Source organism: Myotis lucifugus, unplaced genomic scaffold (assembly GCF_000147115.1).
Source record: "Myotis lucifugus unplaced genomic scaffold, Myoluc2.0 scaffold_351, whole genome shotgun sequence".
Classification (NCBI taxonomy): domain Eukaryota; kingdom Metazoa; phylum Chordata; class Mammalia; order Chiroptera; family Vespertilionidae; genus Myotis; species Myotis lucifugus.
Window position 1 is genome coordinate 413,221 of NW_005871399.1, and position 18,369 is coordinate 431,589.

The 18,369-nt window shown below is 41.9% G+C and overlaps 1 protein-coding gene and 2 non-coding genes across 3 annotated transcripts; all 3 read left to right on the plus strand.

Annotated features, from left to right (window-relative positions):
• The first annotated feature begins 10,105 nt into the window (after positions 1 to 10,105).
• LOC111828392 lies at positions 10,106 to 10,208 on the plus strand. Its single transcript, XR_002832262.1, has one exon. It is a non-coding gene; the product is annotated as a U6 spliceosomal RNA (small nuclear RNA).
• A 2,937-nt stretch (positions 10,209 to 13,145) lies between these two features.
• On the plus strand, positions 13,146 to 13,218 carry TRNAR-CCU. Its single transcript has one exon. It is a non-coding gene; the product is annotated as a tRNA-Arg (tRNA).
• A 482-nt stretch (positions 13,219 to 13,700) lies between these two features.
• On the plus strand, positions 13,701 to 17,760 carry FMC1 (formation of mitochondrial complex V assembly factor 1 homolog). The gene is made up of 2 exons (XM_006101346.3): positions 13,701 to 13,906; positions 17,450 to 17,760. Exons 1-2 carry the CDS (start codon positions 13,769 to 13,771, stop codon positions 17,651 to 17,653), a joined length of 342 nt encoding a protein of 113 aa, XP_006101408.1. The 5' UTR covers positions 13,701 to 13,768; the 3' UTR covers positions 17,654 to 17,760.
• Positions 17,761 to 18,369: the final 609 nt, after the last annotated feature.

An 18,369-nucleotide genomic window follows, 5' to 3' on the forward strand; every position in this document is an offset into this window, starting at 1 on the left:
ATCTAGTAAGTCAGTACTTCTCCCATTAATTTTTATTTGTTTTTATTTTATTTATTTCTGTGCCAGTATCAATGTTTTTCAATACTATAGGTTTATAGTATGCCTTAATACAGAAGTTCCCCCTTATCTGTGATTTTGCTTTCTGCATTTTTAGTTACCCATGGGCAACCGCTAGTCCAAAAATATCAGATGGAAAAAATCCAGAAATAAACAGTTCATACCTTTTAAATTGCGAACCATTCTGAGTAATATGAAATCTCTCACTGTCCGCTCTGTCCCACCCAGGTATGTGAATCATCCTTTTGTCCAGCATCTCCATGCTACCTGTGTGCACTACCTGCCCATTAGTCACTTAGCTGTCTCAGTTATCAGACTATCAAGGCATCGCAGTGCTTGTGCTCATGTCACCCTTATTTTACTTAATAGTGGCCCCAAAGCTCAAGAGTAGTGATGCCAGAAATTCAGATTTGCCAAGGAGAAGCCTTAAAGTACTTCTGTTGGGTGGAAATTCATATATCTATAGGAAAAGACATAGTATATATAGGGTGAAGTGCTGTCGGCCGTTTCAGACATCTACTTGAGGGTCTTGGAACACTTATCCCTTTGGGATAAAGGGGGGACTATATCTAGTAAGGAGAGTCTCCCTCTTTGCTCTTCTATGTTGACTGCTAATTTTGGATTTTTATCCCTTTTTATATTTTAGAATAAAATCTTCAAATTTTATTAAAAACCAAGCTGAAATATATATTATATTTCATTTGTAGGATAGTTTAGGAAGATAAGTGTAATCTATTCTCATTTGTGAAAATTCAAATCCTTTTTTATGTCTTTCAATACAGCTTTTATGAGTAGTATATTTTCTCATGGTTTTTGCTGATATCAAGGAATGCTGTTGTTTTTGGAAGTTGAGTTTGTATTCAGTAACTTTTTAAAAAAAATATGTTTTTATTGATTTCAGAGAGAGATGCATCAATGAGAGAGAATCATCAATAGGCTGCCTCCTGCACGCCCCCTACTGGGGATTAAGGCACAAACCAGGCATGTGCCCTGACCGGGAATTAAACTGTGACCTTCTGGTTCATTGGTCCATGCTCAAACACTGAACCACACCAGCCTGGCTGCATCCAGCAATTTTGTTACACTCTCTTATTCTATAACTAGTCTGATTATTTTCTTAACTTTTCCATGGAAATAGTCATATAACTTAAAATAATGACAGTTGAATTTCCTCTCCCAATTCTTTCACTTTTTATGTCTTAGAGCATTAGACTGCTTCCTTGATACTGTGTTAGACAGTAGTGGTGAAAGTGGCAACTTTGTTCCTTATGATAATGGAAAAATGTATAAATTTTCTTTATTAAGTGTAGTGTTTATTCTAGATTTTTGTTATATAATTTTATGAAGTTAAGATAGTTTTCTATTCCTAATCTTATGGGAATGTTAATTATAAATATGAATTGAATTATATTAGGTGATTTCCCATAACACCCGAATATGATCAACACTTGCAGAAAATTTCTTAGAAATGTATTCATAATACATTTTTTATTCTTATCATCTCTGTGGTATCTGTATTTGTTTTCCTGTTTTCATATTGATTTATTTACATGCATCTTTTTCTTAATCAGTCTTGCCAGACGTTTATTCTTACTAACTTTTCAAGGAACCATTAATTTTTCTGGGTGCATATATGTTTATTGTGGCTACATATTTTGATCTATTTTTTAACCATTATATAGTGTCCCTCACTTTTCTTTATGATGTGTTTTGCCCTAATATTAAATTTTATATATCAGCTATGTATATCGTGAATAAGATTCCATTGTATGAATATATCACATTTTTATTTACCCATTCATCAGCTGATAGGCATTTGGGCTCTTACCACTTTTTGAATACAGTGGTGGGTAAAAGTAGGTTTACAGTTTGTTACACAAAACAGTTTATTCTTGTATTATTATTTATTATTGTATTATTTATTTGTATTACAACTGTAAACCTACTTTTATTTGTATTGCTAATGTAAACCTATCCCTGTATTATAAATAATGCTGCTATGGACATTTGTGTACAAGTTTTTATGTCAATGTATGTTTTTTGGGTATATACCTAGGAGTGGAATTGCTGGGTCTCTATGGTAACTTAAACCATTTTTACATTCCCACCAATGTACTATTTTCCTTTTTTTTTAAATTACAGCTGGTAGGTATAAAGTGATATCACATTCCTTTTGATTTGTATTTCCCTAATGATTGATGGTATTGAACCATCTTTTCATGTGCTTATTAAATACTTACTATATTAAGTGTAATTTACTTATATTAGTATAAGTATAAAAGTACTTCTTTCAGGAGAATTTTCAAAGAGACTCTTTGTGCTGTAAACTTTCTAAGGCCTTGTATATCTAAACATATCGTCTTTGATTCCTCACATTTAAGTAATAATTTATCTGGCTATAATAGTCTAAGTTATTTTTCTTCATCACTTAGAAAATAAACTTCATTGTTGTTGTTGTTGTCTCCAGCGTTTGTGTCAGGGAAAACTAATGCCAATCTGTTTCTTATTCTTCTGTGGACGGCCTGTCTCTTCTCTCTAGAAGCTTTTCCAATTTTGTTTTGTCTTTAATTTTTCTAAATTTCATTATAATGTGTCAAAGTTTTGCATTTACCATACTTATTCTGTGTGGTGCTCCATGAGACCTTTGAATTGGAGTCCTTTTATCTTAAATTTTTGTAAGTTCTTTACTTATGATTGCTTTAAGTATTCTCTTCCCTAAGCCCATTTTCTCTCTTCCTGGGACTCATATTTATATGTATTGACATTATTATTATTTGTTACATGTTCATATTTTCCATCTCTTTCCAGTGCCTTCTGGGAAAGTTGCTTGAACAGATCTAGATCATTACTCATCTCTCAGCTGTGTAGCCATTCTTGTGTTTATCCAAGCTATTGGTTTTGTTCAACTAGTACATATTTCCTACCCAGTATTTCCATTTGGTTCTGTATAACTTCTTGTTCCCTATTATTATCCTCTTATCTCTGTGAGGATCTTTATTATGCTTAAGTTCTTGATCTGTCTTGTTCCATTCTGGTTTGTCTAATACAGTTTGTTCCATTACTGTCTCTTATTATGACTTTACTGTCTCTTATTGTGACTGTCTCTTATTGTGACTGATTATTTTCACCTGTGAGCTTGCTTTTTCCTGGGGTTATCAGTTTTCTTAGCTGATGATGTACACTAAGGGGAGAGGCCAAGGTCTCTAGCAAAAGAGAGCATTTCCCACAGTGAGATCCCAGGCATCAGAGTCAAACTTGAACCCAACTGTGTTTTCTTCTAACTTGTTCACAGTAGGTTATCTCTCTGTGTTTGGTGATGTTGTATTATATATCCATGCACTTTGGAACTTTAGCTATGGACATTCTTCGAGACCTGGATTTAAAGTGTTTTCCTCTGAAGAGTATTTGAGTTTGCTTCTTCCAGGCTCCTAGGAACATTACCAACCCAGGACCACTTCAAACTAAATGTTTAGCTAAAGATTTCGGGGCCACAGCAATAGGATGAATTTCACCACAAATGCATTGCTGGTGGTTTAGAACTCCCTTAGCCCTAGCTGGGTTAGCTAAGTGGATAGAGGATCGGCCTGTGGACTGAAGGGTCCCAGGTTCAGTTCCGGTCAAGGGCACATGCCTGGGTTGCAGCTCTATCCCCAGTAGGGGGCCTGCAGGAGGCAGCCAATCAATGATTCTATCTCATCATTGATGTTTCTATCTCTCTCCCTTCCTCTCTGAAATCAATAAAAATACATTTTAAAAAAAAACCACACAAGCCCTAGCCGGCTTGGCTCAGTGGATAGAGCATCGGCCTGTGGACTGAAGGGTCCCAGGTTCGATTCCGTCCAAGGGCACATGCCTGGGTTGCGGGCTCCATCCCCAGTGTGGGGTGTGCAGGAGGCAGCCGATCAATGATTCTCTCTCATCGATGTTTCTTTCTCCCTTCCTCTCTGAAATCAATAAAGAAACATATTTTTAAAAAAAAACAAACAAAAACTGTAGAAGATTCCCTACCTGCCACCCCCCTGAGCTGAGGTTGATTCAGAGAAGTCTCTTCTTGGTGAGGTAAGGGATACTGTTTTTTCATTCCCAGTAATGAGGTTAACCATTGGGCATTCTATCATTTTGCAAGAGTTTATGATCTGACCTCCCACTATGCTAGTCTGAGGCTTTCTTTCCTTCTGACTGCAAATGAAAATCCAGACTCAAGGCCACTGGGAATCAGCAGATATCCTCAAAGCAAATGCTTTTCGTGCTCTCTGACCCATTCCCACTCTCTGACCTCCCGTTACTCTGGCTTCCTTTACTTTGTCAGCTCAGTCATGCTTTGAAAAAGTATTTTTGTGTATTGGCTAAAATTTTTCCAGCACTCTATGATTATTTTGTTGTTTTGTGGGGGTTTTTTATTTTTAATTTAAATTCTTTATTGTTTAAAGTATATGATATTTTATATATTGAGATTTTTCTGTACATCTAATCTCCCATAATGTCAAAAACAAAAGTCCTTATGTTTTTTGTATAAAGATAATTACATCTGTAAACAGGTAATATGTAAGTATTAATGTAATTAATATAAAACTAGAATTGATCATTAATATATAAATACTTAATAGTGCTATATTAGCTGTATATTCACTATATCCGATTCAGAAGTCAGACTGTTCCATATGTCCCCTCCAGGGCATCAGGTGTCCTGATGAAGAACAGGAGTTCCATAGGGAGGAGTGGTTGACAATGGTAATTTCATTTACTAAAATGGGACTCTTTCTGTATCAGTTTCACCAGAAACCCCAAAGGCTGAGAACAAAACAATAGGTGCCAAGTCCGTCCACATTCTAAAGGGAGGAGGAGCTAGAAACTGGGAAGCACCAGTTCCACACTGGGAAGGATTAGCTCGGCCGCCACCTCCAGGCTATAAAAGAGTATGCTGGACATTTCCCTTCTCCTCACGCTGGGGAGGGTGGGGGTGCTCCCTCTGCACCTCATGCCAAATGGGGGGCGGGGCACTTCAAGAGGACCATTTGGAGAGCTTGATGCATCCTGTGGAGTTTGAGGGACACAGGAACTGGTGTCTGATTCCTAGCAGTCTAAAGACAAATGGTAGGTGACTAGCTCCTTGAGAAGACAGAAGAGAGAAGGCTGCCTTCAGAACAGCTTGCACTCTCAGTGCTCATGAGTTCTTGTGGCCTGATGTGGTTCTCAAGAAAGGGAGCAGATTTGATCAGTTTAAGAAGGAATCCAGCCAAGGAAACACCTTGGAGGGGTGAAATGACCTTGGCGGTGAAGCTGCCGGAAACTAAGGGGCTGGGAATCCTAAGTAGCCAGAGAAGGCCTGGCCTACAAGGGAACAACAGGGGAGAGATCCCCAGTGATGGAGAAACTGGAGAACCAGGAGAAAGCACCTATGAGAAAAGCATCAGCATTGGGAATACTACTCTCAGAGGACACGGGCACACTTTACAGCTCTACCGATCAGTAAGAGCTTCCCTCTTTCTTGCCTGGCTATCAAAGGACAGCAGCTAGCAAGTGAGGAGACGGTAGTGTATGAGACTAGAACTGACAATGACTGTCAACTCCTTTCTCGTTTAGATTTCCAGGCTGGAGGAGGGGAGACATTTTAAATTAACTGATATTTGGAGTTTTAATATGACACTGGATGAGACTTGTCAATACCTAGAAAAAGAGATGATTTTAAAAATGATAACTCTTTAACCTGTTTGTTACTGAAAATAGACTGGGAAAGCTATCCATTTCATCCAGACATAAGAACAAATTATTACAGAAGGAATAATTAAGAAGGGACACTCATGAGAAAATAAAGTTGCTTTCTGTTTATACCTCACAAGTCTAGCTTGTTCCACAAGCAGGTTGCATGTGAAGAGTAGAAGAGCAGAACAGGAAGATGGAGAGGTTGGCCATGTCCTCCTGCCCAGTTTTCTTCCCCTGGCAGCCAGCCTCAGCTAACAATGGGGAGACATTTTATGGCTGAGGTTTGGAGTCTCACTGTTACACAGACTGGAATTTTTTAAAACCAAAGAAAAAAAGGCTAATTGTCCTGTTATTTCCTGGAAAAGCTGCATGAACCACCCACGATTTCATGCTGGAGAGAAGAAAAAACAGTTTTCCAAGCAGCCGGGCTAAGAAGAGTAAATTGCTCTCTGTTAGCATCTAGCTAGTCCAGCTTGTTTGTCAATAGTCACATTTACTTCTGAGTATTATAATGTACTGCAATTTATATGCTACAGGATGTTATCAATAAGGTTAAGACCTTTAAATAGCAGAAACTACGATGTAATGGGAAGTACCCATGGAAATCCTGTAAACCATAGAGATTGAGTGATTATCTTGCTGAAAAGTTTTTACAAGAATTGTCAAACTTCAGGATTAATTCTTCAAAGCAGGCAAGTGTTTCTCATTTGCTGTCCTCCTCTGTGATGACAAGGGGCTGTTAGGAGTATGCTGCTGTGTGATCTAAAGACTGCTTTTTGGCAGCCAGCATTCATTCCCACATCCTTCTGTGCTACTCTCTGTGTCATATAGAATTACGGAAACTACATTTCCCAAACACCTTTGCCTTCAAGGTTGTGGGTGTGATTTCATTTCTGCCAGTGTATTCATGTGAGATTTCGTAGGTGGGAGAAAAAAGTGGCATGACTTTTTCTCTGGCCACACCTAGCAAAATGTAGGCCATGGTAGACTTAAAATTCTGCTGTACTCACCAAGTGACCTCCTTTCAGCCCCCATTTCAGTACTTGGGGGCAACTCTGATCAGCAGTGGGGGTTCCCTGCATTTTTCTGATCTGGGTAACAGCAGAAACCTCCTAGTATTCTGAACTTCTGAATGTTAATGGCAACTCCCCTAACTCCTGCAGTCCTTCTAAGAGTGCCATGAGCACCTCAGTGCCCTGCACTCAATTTTTTCAGTTTGAAAGGCCTACAATGGTTTCTATTTCTGACTAAGCTGCCTGCTGATATTTTGAAATAAGTGGACATACTTAATGAGTCCCTTTAAGTTAGAAGTAATTTTCTAAATTTATAAGTGAGGTATTAACTGCCTTTTTAAAAGAAACTCATGTAATGAAGAGAGAAATTTGAAAATGGATGTTTAGAAATGTTTATCACCATGTGATTTTGCCCAAAGTAATGTGTTAAACCGAGATTTTCAAAATAATGAAACACACTGAATTATACATTGTTTTCAATAAAATAAACAGTAATAGTCGTTCTTTACTGAGAAAAATTAGGACTTTTTTTTACTGTTAATAAAATGAAAATGTTTTCAAAATATTGTTCATTTTTAAAAACATCACTTATTTCTATTTTGTGTATGTTTTAAATGGATATACTACATTGGCTCAGTAGTACATGTGATTTAAAAAAAGATACAAAGACTATGGCAGAGGCACAAGATGTTTACTGCTATCAATACACACAATCAAAAAAGTTTAGAAATCAGTGCTTTAGATGAATGGTGATGTACAGAGACTTGACTTGGGGTGGTGAACACACAATACAGTGTATAGAGGATGTGTTCTAGAATTGTGCACCTGAAACGTGTATAATTTTGTTAATCAGTGTCACCCCAATAAATTGCATAAAAAGGAAAATAAATTTTTTAAAAGACATGCTAGACATGGTTATGGTAATAGGTAATTGGGCCAGTACAATTATCATATGGTTCAGAACAAAGTGATCTTGGGATCCTGGGATGCCCAGTACAAAAATATACAGCAATCCACTAAGATGGCTTTTGATATAAAAACAAAACAGCCCGCCCTAACCGGTTTGGCTCAGTGAATAGAGCGTTGGCCTGTGGACCCAAGGTTGCAGGCTCCTCCCCAGCCCGGGCCCTAGTCAGGGCTCATGCAGGAGGCAACCAATCGATGTGTTTCTCTCACATTGATGTTTCTCTCTGTCTCTCCCTCTCTCTTCCACTCTCTCTAAAAATCCATGGAAAAATATCCTTGGGTGAGGATTAACAATAAATAAATAAATATAAACAAAAATAAACAAGAACAAAACAACAAAAGTCCTTATTTCTAAAGAACAAAGGCATAGCCCTAGCCGGTTTGACTGTGGAAAGAGCATCAGCCTGGGGAATGAAGGGTCCCGTGTTTGATTCCTCGGTTGCAGGCTCAATTCCTGTCCCTTGTTGGAGTGTGTACAAAGGCAACCAATTGATGTCTCTCTCTCTCTCTCTCTCTCTCTCTCTCTCTCTCTCTCTCCCTCTCTCTCTCTCTCTCTTTCTCTCTCTCTCTCCCACTCTCTCTAAAAATCAATGGGAAAATATCCTCAGGTGAGGATTAAAAAAAATAACAAAGGCATAAAATGAGCTGCCATAATAGAGTAAAACACACACACACACACACACACACACACACACACACACACACAAACAATAACCAGTGCCCAGACAAGAGTCAGTTCACAGACCTGAAAGCCCATCAATGAAGGAGGGAACCCAGAAAACCCTTGAAAAAGGCCCTAAGATGCCATCACATGTAAGTAATGTAGCAATTTTCTGGCCTTCTCTGATGGGATCCGCTACCATTTGCCAAGGATGGCTGTGCACTATAGAGAAAGGACTTGAGGATTACTGAACATTGGCTCTGAGCTACAGTTAATCCATGGATTAACTTTTACTATGGCCCACTGGTCAGAATGAGAACTAATGTGGATCATGTGAAAGAAAAAGAAGAAATCAGCACTTTTATCTATAGTATCACAGTTGATGGAAATGAGTGCCTACAGATGTATACTCTCAGATACACCCTCTTTGATTAGTCCTGGCTTTTTCCCACCAAAATTTTCCCCAAATATCCATTTGCAAGGCCAGTCACTGCTGTAGTTGCAGCATTAAGACTGGACTCTAGAGGGTCTGTTCACACAGTTTCACTGGGCATAGAAAACTTGTCCCAAAACAACTCATTACCCTCAGAGACCTTGAAGGACAAAATAATGGTGGCCTCACAGTGGCTGGGGAATGAGAGGAGGGTGTCTCTACTTAAAAGTGTGGGTTTTACCCCACCCCAACACGTGCACACATGGAAGCTGAAGATGCCTTCACATTATTTTGGTCTCTACACAAATGTCACCTTATCAGTTAGGATCTCCCTGAAGACATGATAAAGCAGCAGGTCCCAAATCCCTGCCCCTAGCTTTATTGTCCTCCACAGCAATCAACATTTGACAAATTTTGTTTTATTTATTGTCTGTCCACCTTTCTAGAATGGAAGCTTCATGAGTATAGGAAATTTTACCTGCTCTGCTTGCCCCAGATCTAGTCCAGTGTCACTGTGTCAACCTTGCAAGCTGTAGTGACTGTGCCTGGTGGTGGTTTCACTGGACTAGATCTGGGGCAGAATTTAGGGTGAAGTTCTTGGCTGTGTAGCTTCCAAGCCTGATATCTAGCCATACCAAGAAATTCTGAGAATCACCCAGCATCTTTTTAATGAAAATTCCTTTTCTGCTATAAAACTTTAACTTTGAAAAAAGGGGGGGACTTTGAGCAAGCTTTTTCGTTCTCTGGACCATGCCCATGCCTTTCCCTCTCTTCTTTCCCCAGGTAAGGTCTATCTCTTTTTCCTACGCTCCAAGGGCCTTTTTTTTTTTTTTTTTTTTTTGCCTCTGTAACTAATTTCCTGAGTCCACACAGCCCAGCTGGCTCACCTTTTTTTTTTTTTTTTATTTTTAACCTCGGTGACTTTCTAAATGAATTTTCTCATAATTTCAAAAAAGAAAAAAAAAAGGTTTTGAGTTAAGATTGTGTGGGGTCAAACAGCAGCTTCGCCAATGACCAGTTGGCTAAATCATGAAACTGCTCTGAGATTTTTCCCACATTTGTAAGTTGGTAAAATCAGAGTACTACCTCATAGGATTGTGGTGAGATCAAATGAAACATTACCTGTAAAATGCCCTGGGACATAGTTCGCACACTTGCAACCAGAAGTGTTTTGACAAATAGTGTTGTGTTTAACTGGCTGCTAACACTTAAGTTATGGCATTTCATAAAAATTCTAGATTTATAACTTCTCTTTAAAAAATCAGAAGCTCTGTGCTTCGGCAGCACATATACTAAAATCGGAATGATACAGAGAAGATTAGCATGGCCCCTGAGCAAGGATGACACGCAAATTTGAGAAGTGTTCCATATTTTAAAGAAAAAAACAACAATAAAATAAAAAAAAATCAGCAGCACTGGCTTGACATTCCTACTTTGCAACAATGAGATTGTGTTGAATTGTCTTCAGCGGTTCTCAACCTGGGGGTCGAACGACCCTTTCACAGGGGTCGCCTAAGACCATCGGAAAACACATATATAATTACATATTGTTTTTGTGATTAATCACTATGCTTTAATTATGTTCAATTTGTAACAATGAAACTGGGGTCACCACAACATGAGGAACTGTATTAAAGGGTCGCGGCATTAGGAAGGTTGAGAACCACTGGCTAGCTCCTTTGGAGGAGGTGGGAATTCACGGCCTGATTCAGTTTATTACCTGCCGGGTCCCAGCTGTAGAGTTTGAATGCGTAGCCCTGTACTAGGAATTTAAAGATTTTCTAAAGCTGCAAAACTTAAAACTTCAGCTAAATTGTCTCTAAGAAACTTTTCAGACTGATTTGTTTTCTGATTGCTGCACAGTAATCAAAACATAGTGGAATTATTTCTAAACAACTGCCATTTTGTTATCTTCAATGTTTCTTTGGATTGACTGGGTTTAGGTGGGCAGTTCTCTGCTCCATATGATGTTGATTGAGACAGTAGTCATCTGGTGCCTCTAGATTGGGACATTCAAGATGGCTCAGTCACATAGTGGGTCATTAGTGCTGTCAGCTGAGGCTGAGCTGGGCCGTCTTAGTACTTCCTCACCTGCCTTGAGGCTTTCCCAGCATGGTAACTAGATAAGAAGCGGGAAGTGAAAGTTGCCGGTTTCAAGGCCTGGGATTCCATAGAAGTCCCAGAATGTCACTTCTGCTACATTCTATTGGTCAAAGCTAGTCACAAGGCTTGCCTGAGATTCAAAAAGGGGAGGGATACGTGGGATGGGAAATAAGCATTTCCTCTTGATATAAGGAACAACACACACACACACACACACACACACACACACACACACACGACTTTTGGGAGGGCGGCATCTATGGCAGCTCATGACTACATAAGAGCTAACTTTTTATTATTAAATATTTTTATTGATATCAGAGAGGAAGGGAGAGGGAGAGATAGAAACATCAATGATGAGAGAGAATCATTGACTGACTACCTCCTGCATGCCCCCTACTGGGGATTAAGCCCAAAACCCAGGCATGTGCCCTGACGGGGTTGGAAATTGAACCCATGACCTCCTGGTTCATAGGTGGATGCTCAGCCACTGAGCCACACTGGCCGGGCTAGAGGCAACTTTTTTTAAAAAATTATTTTTAGAGCTAACATTTTATGATTACCTACTTTTAGTGTGAGGATGGCTTAGGGTGGAAGAAGTGTCTCTTGGTAGCACAGTAAAAAGGAATTCAAAATTTTTTCTTAGTGCCCAGCCAGTGTGGCTCAGTGTTAACCTATGAACAGAGAGGTCACGGTTCAATTCCCGATCAAGGCCCATGCCTGGGTTGTGGGCTTGATCCCCAGTGTGGTGCTTGCAGGAGGCAGCCAATCAATGATTCTCATCATTGGTGTTTCTATCTCTCTCTCCCTCTCCCTTCCTCTCTGAAATCAATAAATATATATTTTTAAAAAATTACTGATTGCCTCATTATAAACAATTTTATATTGAGGATAAATGATAGCATTCTCCCTAACCTCTCCTGCATGCATATTTGCCTTTTAAAATCAGAAACTTGTGAATTACAGGTTGACAAAATGAATATTTTATGTGTTTAACAGGGAGAGAGTCATTCATTCATATTGTCACACCAGTTTCCTCCTCTATTAATCCTGGAAGTGTCAGGATTGCAGCCAAAATAGGAAAGGGACCCTGACAGGGACCTGGGGAGCCCTGGTCGAGTGGGCATTTCTGGCCCGAAGAGTGGCAATTGGTTCATGCGGGGATGATGGAGCTGACCCATGGGTAACCTGCTGTAAGTAAATAAAGTCACAGAGGTCACCCAGAGGAGCCCGGAGAGGTGCAGTGAGTCATTTTAACCTCGCCACACTGCCTGCGAGGGCCTGGAGAAGGGTCTGCCCTAAACTTCCCGAAGAAACTTGAGGCCCGCAAGGTAAACAGGAAGATAAATACAACAGTTAAGTTTCAGGCAGAAAGAATAACACGGTGGCGAAGAAAACCATCAGTCCTGACACCTGGAGCGGAGGGTGAGAGGGAGCAGTGAGCGATGAGGCTGAAACAAGGCTCGGTTCAGGCAGGTCCCGGAGTCGGGACACGCAGAGGCCGCGGGGAGCCGCTGAGACTGTGGTCAAGACCGCTGTGTCCCAGAGAAGCGGCTTGTCCGAGTTAAACAATGAGCAACAGACCCAGAAAAATGAACTAACTCCCGACCATTTCTAGGTAACACATTCCTAATGCTGCCCGCCCTCCCATGTCTATCCCTGAACCGCCAAATCGGAAGACCCAAGGCGCACATCCCAAGCCGCCACGGGCCCTGCGGAAATGGCCTCAGCCCTTCAACCGGAAACAAACAGTGACCGCGGCGCGCGCCACCTAACGGTCGGCTAGACGCAAAGTCAGTCTGGGAAGCCTTGGCACCGGAAGGGGCCGGCTGTTTCCGGTACGGACCCTACGGAGCAGAGGCTAAAAGGGCGATTCACGGAGACTCGGCCAGTGTGTCCTGCGCGCCCGGCTCCGCAACGTCGCAAGTCTGCTTCTGCGCAGGCGCGGGGACCACCCCGCGGGAAACGCGTCTGCCCGGCCGTGCGCGCGCCCGGTCTCCGCTGGGCGCGACGGTGCCGTTTGGAGGGTAAAGCCTTTGGAGCTGTAACGCAGCCTTTTGTTCTCTTAACTACAACTCCCGGCATGCCTCGGCCCTCATACTGATGCTAGGTGTGGTCTCCCAGGATAGGCTCAAAAGGAACATCAGGGAGGGTGACGTACGAAAGGAAAAAAAATTGAAGACGTTGTTTCAGGCCATCGTTCACAGAAGCCCCAGTGGCCTAATGGATAAGGCATTGGCCTCCTAAGCCAGGGATTGTGGGTTCGAGTCCCATCTGGGGTGGTGAGGCTTTTTTTGTTTTTCCCTTCTTAAGCAACTGTAGTGAAATACGCTAACTTAATTTTACTTTTTATAAATAAGACATGTTTGTGTGGTTTCCCTAGGTGTTAGGTTACAGTTTACGAGAGTCAGCATACTCCATTTTCCTCCTCCGATTTTGGGAAGTCAATACGTTGAATTTTGTTGTCCCCGCTAGAAATAACGTCTTCTCAGCGTGTTCTGTTTCAAATCAACACCCATTCGCGCCAGGCTCTCTCTCTCTCGAGGCTGGAAAGGTCGGTTAAGCGAACGGCATTTCCAGTGGCGCCGTCAGCAAGGGCCTTCCTTCTCCCCGGCCCGGCCCGGCCCGGCCGCGGCTCGGCTTTCCGCTGCTTTTCCCTTAACGCCTCAGGGCGCCGCTCGGCGTTCGACTCATGAGGCTCCGCAGAAGGGAAGTGAGCCGTCCCACTGTTGAGCCGTCGGGGAGAGGAGCAGGCTGGGTTCGACCGTACCATTCAGCGGCGGGGCCTGGGGGCGAAGGGGTCGTGGGGCACCGGGCTCCGAGGACGGGAACATGGCGGCGCTCGGGCCGCCGGCGCGCACCCTGCGAGGCCTTCTCCGGGAGTTGCGCTACATGAGCGCCGGCACCGGCCGACCCTATCGCGACACCGAAGCCTATCGGTACCTCGTGAAGGCTTTCCGAGCACATCGGGTACGGAGGCCCGAGTCCGCGTGCTCCAGCGTCCCTTCCCCGGGGTGGGCGGGAGCGCCGGGCCTGAGCGCCTGCGTTTCTGAGGCCGACCCTCCACCCAGCGCCGGTTCCGGCCCAAAAGGCCCCGCTCCACCTGTCTAGGCTCGGGTCCACGGCCTCAGCCCCGAGCCTGGCCCGGACCGGGGGGCGCAGTCGCCGGGGTGGAGCCGGCCCCGAGGGTTTCATTGGCCGCATTTGCAGAATGAAGGAGAGAGTCAGAGGGAAAGGGAAGAGGTGGACGCCCTGGGGCGGGTGGGGTCCCCCGCCGCCGCTGCATCTCTTCATTTCCTGCCCTGTCCCCGGTGAAGCGATTCTCAGAAACAAGTTTTGAGGCAGAAAGAGAAACTGTAATAGGACATGAAATATTGGGAGCTTCCTGGGGATCGGGAACTGTCTACCTGACGTTGTATCCCCTGCTCCGAACGGGTGGCGCCTCGTGGAACGGAACCAGGAACTTGTAATGAGGTTGCACTGTCAGTTGTGACGTGAGCGCCATGTATGTCCAGATACATGTTGTCCTTCCATAGCTGATAAATAGGAACATGTGGGAAAACATACTTGAGAAATCCCTTTGTGAAATCCATACTCCATATCACCCTTGGGCAAGAGCGATGAAAGATAGTTTTATTTTTCAAATGGGGCAGCTGAGACTCGGGGACAGTGACCCTTCCAAGGACACGTATGAGAACTAAAATGTAGGTTCCCTACTTCCCAAACGAGAGTCCATTAGTGAACGCCTTTGAAGTCAGGGTCTGGCTTGGAGAGAGATTGCAGCCTATCTCAGAAATAATAAATTGGAGTCCGTTTGGCTCTGTGGAAGGAAACTTGCCGTCCTTTGAACAATGTGGGAAACTGGAGATCATTAATCTAAATATTGAATTTCTGAGCCATGGGAGTTAGAATGCAAAATGTCAGAACTAACATTTAGCTAATTGTTCAAAGGTCATAATATTAGGAACTGACAAGAGAATCATTGATCTGCTGCCCCCTGCACCCACTGTGATGGAGCCTGCAACCCCTAACCCGGCATGTGCTCTGACCTGGTTCATAGGTCCACGCTCAACCACTGACCCACGCCGGCCGGGCTCTTTTGGTCTCTCTCATGATTCATTTACTGTTATATTCTTTTTTTTTTAACCCTCACCTGGGGATTGATTTTTTAAAAAGAGTGGAAGGATGGGAGGCAGGGCATTGGAGAGAGAGCGAATGATGAATGTGAGAGAGATACATTAACTAGTTGCCTCCTGATGATTGAACCTGCAGCCCAGGTACATGCCCTTCCCTGGGATTCGAACTCGGAAACCTTCCGTAGGAGGGCCAACACTGTCCACTGAAACACACTGGCAAGGCATACTGTTACATTTTGATTGACCCTTGTCTTCAGACTCCTTATGATTAAGGCCTAAATCAAGGTCAGTATTCTCTTGTCCTATACCAGTGGTTCTCAACCTGTGGGTCGCGACCCCTTTGGGGGGTCGAATGACCCTTTCACAGGGGTCGCCTAAGGCCATCGGAAAACACATACATAATTACATATTGTTTTTGTGATTAATCACTATGCTTTAATTATGTTCATTTTGTAACAATGAAAATGCATCCTGCATATCAGATATTTACATTATGATTCATAACAGTAGCAAAATTACAGTTATGAAGTAGCAACGAAAATAATTTTATGGTTGGGGGTCACCACAACATGAGGAACTGTATTAAAGGGTCTCGGCATTAGGAAGGTTGAGAACCACTGTCCTTTACTAACATATAATTCTTTTTTTCTTTCTTTTTTTTTTAAAATATATTCCATTGATCTTCCACCGAGAGGAAGGGAGAGAGACAGAGAGCCAGAAACATCGATGAGAGAGAAACATCGATCAGCTGCCTCCTGCACACCTCCCACTGGGGATGTGCCCGCAACCCAGGCACATGCCCTTGACTGGAATCGAACCCGGGACCCCTCAGTCCGCAAGCCGACGCTCCATCCACTGAGCCAAACCGGCCTCGGCTAACATATAATTCTTGTTTCAAATCCTATTAATTTAGGTTTATACACGTGGGTATTACCCTTTGCTGATTTTTGACATGGTATTAATCTCAAATTTTTAATTATAAAAAAATTTTTTTTAATTGATTGCCCTGGCCAGTGTGGCTCAGTTGGTTGGACTGTCAGCCCGTGCACCGGAAGGTGTCGGGTTTGATTCCCAGCCAGGACACATACCTAGGTTGAGGGTTCAATCCCCAGTCAGGGCAGATACGGGAGGCAACTGATCAATCTATCTCTTTCACATTGATGTTTCTCTCTCCCTCCCACTCTAAAAAAAAAAAAAAAATTAAGTTTATTGAAGCAGATGAATTTTGCCTTTTTGAGCAGCTTATGAGTAGCATTTTTCCATATGTGATCTGAAGATCTTAAGCCACACTCTAGTTTTCAGATTCCAACCCTAGGTATTTAAATAAAGGTTAAATAAAGGGGATTCTGTAGGCAGTGGTGCCAGAGATTAATGGACACTGGACAGGGCTCCTTAAGTCATTTGAGGCTATGTACACATCTGCATCTCTACCTTCCTGCCCCTTTCTCACAACCTCAAAACTAGTCAAGTAAAGAACAGTGAAATAATTTCCTTCATCTGGAAATTATGATGAAGAAGAAACAGGGTTTAGAGAACTTCAGAATGGCTATGAAGTCTCCAGCTTCTTAAGGTTATCAAAATCCAGATTTTTCAGGTGGATAAGTAAATTGTGAGAGTACAAGTAATATGAATATGTGCATATTTTATATGCAAAACCATTTTGTTACTATTGAGGACAAAGCTATTATTTTACAGACAAAATAAGTTTTAAGTTTTCATTGAAATGAAAGGCATATTCCACATTAACCGAAGTCCACAGTCATAAGAAGCAGCCCTTCATTGGTTTGAAGGGGAGAAAGTTCTACATTATATTTCTGAAGTGATATTAATGATCATGACCTGATTATAATTACCCACCTCTGCCATTAACCAACCACCCAGCCTCTCTGGGCTTTCGTTTTCTTATTTGTAAAATGAGAGAATTGAAACTAGATGACTTTCTTCTAAAATGTGCAGTCACTCAATGAAACATCCCAGTGAAACTTTGTAAAACACTTTTTTTCTTCCCACCTTTAAAATAAAGTTTTATTTGTTGATTTTAGAAAGAGAGACAGAAATCAATTTGTTTTTCCACTTATGCAGTCATTGCTTGCTTCTTGTATATGCCCTCACGGCATGGAACCTGACACGTTGGCATATTGGGACGTTGCTCTAACCAACTGAGCCACCTGGTGTAAAACTAGTCAGTGAACTGGAGGTCAGCTTTCCTAATCATCACAATTATAGAGTTCCACTATATATCTATTAAGTATACACAAATACAGGTTTCTATTTCCTCTCTGCAATTTTCCTTCATTCTAGAGAATGTTTATTATATCTTACTCTTTGGCCTTTAGCTGGGCTGTTGATAAAGTATCTGACTTTGCTACTTCTCTAGGTCACCAGTGAGAAGCTGTGCAGAGCCCAACATGAGCTTCATTTCCAAGCTGCCACCTATCTCTGCCTCCTCCGTAGTGTCCGTGAACATGTGGCCCTTCATCAGGAATTTCATGGGAAGGGTGAGCGCTCAGTGGAGGAGGCAGCTGGCTTGGTGGGTCTCAAGTTGCCCCATCAGCCCGGAGGGAAGGGCTGGGAGCCATGAAAATGAAGAGATTCCTTGGATGCTGCCTTCATACAAGAATTTAATTATTTCTATCGATATGTATTTATCATTAAATTTTATTTAAAGTTTACTGTTTTTCTCTGTAATTTTGTTGTCCAAGTGTTTCTTTTTTTAAGTCTTTTTTTATTTCAAGAAAAACGATCTTAAATATAATAATGTTACATGCAATAAACAATACTTCAAGATAAACAATTTTAAATATGATGTTACATGCAATAAACATTAATATTTCAAGATTAAAAGGATTTTAAGTTTAATAATATTACCAACACTGTACTAACATAGTATGGTATCCCAAAAGTTGTAGGAAATATTAAAAATCTGCAAATAACAGGATTACTTCTAGAATATTTTCCCCCCCTCTGGCTCTATATTTTTTTTAATTCTTTACTGTTTAAAGTATTACATGAGTCTCTTTTTTCCCCTTATTGACCTCTCCCCCACCACCACCTCCCCCAAGCACAAGCCCTCAGCCCCCCTATTATCTGTGTCCATTGGTTTTGCTCATATGTATGCATGCAAGTCCTTTGGTTGATCTCTTACCCCATCACCCCCGCCTTCCCTCATAGGTTGTACAGTCTGTTCCATGCTTCTATGACTCTGGTACTAATTTTGTTCATCAGTTTATGTTGTTCATTATATTCCACAACTGAGTGAGATTGTATGATATTTATCTTTCTCCAACTTGCTTATTT

Bases quoted from the DNA above. Each gene is read 5' to 3' on its own strand.
- FMC1 (XM_006101346.3), top strand. From the start codon at position 13,769: ATGGCGGCGCTCGGGCCGCCGGCGCGCACCCTGCGAGGCCTTCTCCGG. The intron at 13,907-17,449 runs GTACGGAGGCCC...CTACTTCTCTAG, and splicing joins AGGCTTTCCGAGCACATCGG to GTCACCAGTGAGAAGCTGTG.